This window comes from Cricetulus griseus, chromosome 8 (assembly GCF_003668045.3).
Source record: "Cricetulus griseus strain 17A/GY chromosome 8, alternate assembly CriGri-PICRH-1.0, whole genome shotgun sequence".
Lineage (NCBI taxonomy): Eukaryota > Metazoa > Chordata > Mammalia > Rodentia > Cricetidae > Cricetulus > Cricetulus griseus.
The window spans coordinates 58,958,095-58,961,503 of NC_048601.1; the positions used below are offsets into that span (position 1 = coordinate 58,958,095).

The window sequence follows — 3,409 nt, forward strand, 5'->3', positions numbered from 1 at the left end:
GTTTTGTTGAGACAGGGTCTCCTGTAGTACAGGCGGGCCTCAAGACTACTAAGTAGCCAAAGATGACTTGAACTGCTGGTTCTTCTGAATTCACTTTACTAATTGAATAATTGCCATGTACTCACCTTAGTTGCTTTTCTGTTGGCTTATTAGCCACTCCCAAATCTACTGATATTTTAACTACCATTGGTGACCAAAGAACGCACACTTGGCCCCCACTTCTCAGACCTAGGCCTAGCATGATATCTGGTCCTGTTGTCACCAGGTTGTCTGTAGCTGCCAAATGTAGGTTCAATTAAGATTCTATTTTTCTATTTACCAATAAAGAATTGGGAGTCAGTCATAGGGTGGAAACCTGAAAAGTCTGAGAGGCTGAGAAGCAACCAGCTGACATTCCTACTTGGACCAATCCCCAACAAGTAAAGGGTCTCTCCACTTGTCCCAAGGTATATGACCCGAATCTCTATCCCAGCCCCTACTCATTGTGTTACATCTCTCTGCCCCTATTCCTGACTTCTCCATCCTCTCCATAGCTAATTCCTGTTAAACGTATCCTTCCTCCACCCTCTGATCCAAGGTTATTTTTATTCACACAGGCTCTAGGTATGCTGGCTTTCCTATTGAGCTCTTATATAAGGTGTATCAGCTGACACTGCAGGGCTCTCCTCAGGCTGGACACAGCTAGTTGGATCATGTCTGATTGTGGGGTGTTAGTGTGTGTGTGTGTGTGTGTGTGTGTGTGTGTGTGTGTGTGTAGTTTATGTGTAGTGTGTGTAGAAATAAATATGTATCTGTGTCCTGCAAGGTCCCTGTTGAAACTTTAATCCTAAAACAACTCTATTAACAAATGGGGACTCAGGAGCATTAAAGACTTGTCACAGAGCAGAACAGGTGGCTTTTAAGAAATGGCTTCATAGGCTGAGTTCATGCTTTTACTTGATCATGTGGGAATACATCCAAAGTACCAGTTAGAGTAGAGAGCAGTCCTATTACACTCAGTCACCAGGTTCTTATTTTGCCAATGTCCAGATACACAACCAACCAATTTCTGTTGTTTATAAGTGACATAACTAAGTCATTTTGTTTGAGAGAAGAAGGGCCTAGGCAGCCAGGGTATAGCTCCATCTCCCACACCTGTTGTTTTAGGGTACTGGCTGACAAATATTTTCTTGCTAATTATGAATGTATCAGGCCACTGTCTCTGGGATCCTGGGCTTTCTTGAGAAGTCTCAGGCCTAATGGGTATCATGTGATGAATGATGTCATCTTTAAGCCCAACAGATGTTAGTTCCAGGCCCTGGGATATCATGGAACAAAGCATTTTGTCACAACATCCCAATGTAGTCAGGAGCTGCCTCCTCTCTGAGTGAATGCTCCTGAGCCATCTCTCCAGGCAGTAACTCTGGGTTTTGGGGTATCTGTTGTCTTGGCAACTGTTCTTGCTTCTGGTTTTACTAGAGCCTTGTCTCTGAGTGTTGGGTACAGTCAGAGGATCATGGCCCTCTCCAATGATTGGCTCTTAGTTTCTGTGTCCTTTGTTTTCTTCTATGAGTTTCCGGTTGATACCTGACAACCCTATTGGTGTCATATTCTGTAGTCCACTGCTGTGGAAGGTGCTTTCTTCTCCTTGTGAACATTAAGTATCTAGTTAGGTTGTTTGCAATGTCTCTGAGTATCTTTCTATGGGACATGGGAATTTGTAGCTATCACTATTCTCCTGGGCCTGATATGAACCTTTTCTTTAAACTTCCCCATTGTGAATTTGGTTCTAGCCATATCAATGAGGACTTGATCATGGAGCAGGGCAGGGAGGCCTGCTACTCCTGTGAGGAGTCCTTCTTGACTGACTATAAGATGATGATGACTGTGGGCCATGGACATTTTTCTGAGGTGAAACTGGCCTTCCATCTTCCTACTGTAACCTGTGTGGCTGTAAAAGTTCTTCGAATGAAGAACACCTCGCTTGTTGCCAATGAAGTCAGCATCATGAAATCTCTCCAGCATCCAAACATCATTAAGTTATTTCACCAATCAAGAGACACCACCTACTTTGTGATGGAGCATTGCATCACAGGGAGATCTTCTTCGACACATTCTGGAACTGGGGTCCTTTCAGGAGAGTGAGGCACGAAGGCTATTTACCCAGATTCTCCTTGCAATGCAGTACTGCCATGGAAATAATATTGCCCATGGAGACATTAAGGCCAATAATGTACTACTTGACAGGAGGGGTAATGCCAAACTTTGTGATTTTGGCCTTGCTACTAAAGTGATACCAGGGCAGAAGCTGAGGAATTTCTGTGGCACTCTGCCCTACTGTGCCCCGGAACTCTTTGTAGAGAAGGCCTATGATGGCTGCGCCGCTGATATTTGGAGTTTAGGTGTGCTCCTCTTCCTCATGGTGGTCGGGCGCTTTCCCTTCTGGGCTCGCTCTCCTAAAGGTGTGAGGCGTCAGATCCTGCCTGCAAACTTCAGAATACCTGAGCATGTTTCCATAGATATTTTCAATGTCATCGTCGAAATGCTGATGATCAACCCGGACAGGAGGCCCACCATTGACCAAATCATGACGCGCCCCATGATCAGGGCCAGCAAGGCACGTTCACCACCTATGTCCACACAGAAATGTCCTTGCACCGTGAGCCCTGGCATTGTCAGCACCATGACAGTCCTGGGGTATAAGTCTGAGGAAATCATTGATTCTCTGAGAGACCAAAACTACAACCAGGTGATGGCCACTTACCTGATTCTCCAACACCAGTCTCCTGGGGGAGACTGTGGCCATCACCAGGTGAAACCCATGCAGCCAGGCCATGTTTTAAACCTGGCAGATCTTCTCACCTTCTCTGTTCCGCTAAGGAGAGCTACTGAGCCTGCTACTCTGAACTTCACCTTGCCATCTAAACCCCAGGAGAAGGAAGATAAGAAGAATGCCAGGCAGGTTGGCACAAGGCATAGCATGCCTGCCACCCTGTTCTGCCAGTCAGAGAGGACCTACCATTCCCACCTAGTCTACCAAAACCGTCATTGAGCTCTTTTCCTCATGTGCAGTAGCGAGGAAATGAGTGAGAATTTCTCTGAATCAAAGATCCAGTCAAGTGGCAGCCTGATGTCCAGTGTCCAGACATCTCTCTTAATGTACACTGCTTCTTCTAGGCCAGACCACAATGAAACCAAACGTGACACAGTCATCTCTTCCTGCAGTTACCAAGAGGAACTCTGGAGCTCCATGGAGACAGCTCAGAGTGTAACCCCCAGAGGCTCCTTCTCTGGGGATATATTTCAGGTAGACACCATCAAACAAGAAGAAGACATTAGCGAGGAAGTGAATATCACACAGGAAGAGGCCATGAATAATAAAGATTCCATCACACAAGAAACAACCATAACACAGGAAGAGTCCATCACA

At 45.8% G+C, this 3,409-nt stretch overlaps 1 protein-coding gene across 1 annotated transcript; it reads left to right on the forward strand.

Moving 5' to 3' along the window:
- The first annotated feature begins 1,689 nt into the window (after positions 1-1,689).
- On the forward strand, positions 1,690-3,031 carry LOC100752478 (sperm motility kinase X-like). The gene is given in 2 exon segments (XM_027428627.1): positions 1,690-2,064; positions 2,066-3,031. Coding segments are annotated over 2 exon segments (1,341 nt in total).
- The last annotated feature ends 378 nt before the right edge of the window (positions 3,032-3,409 follow it).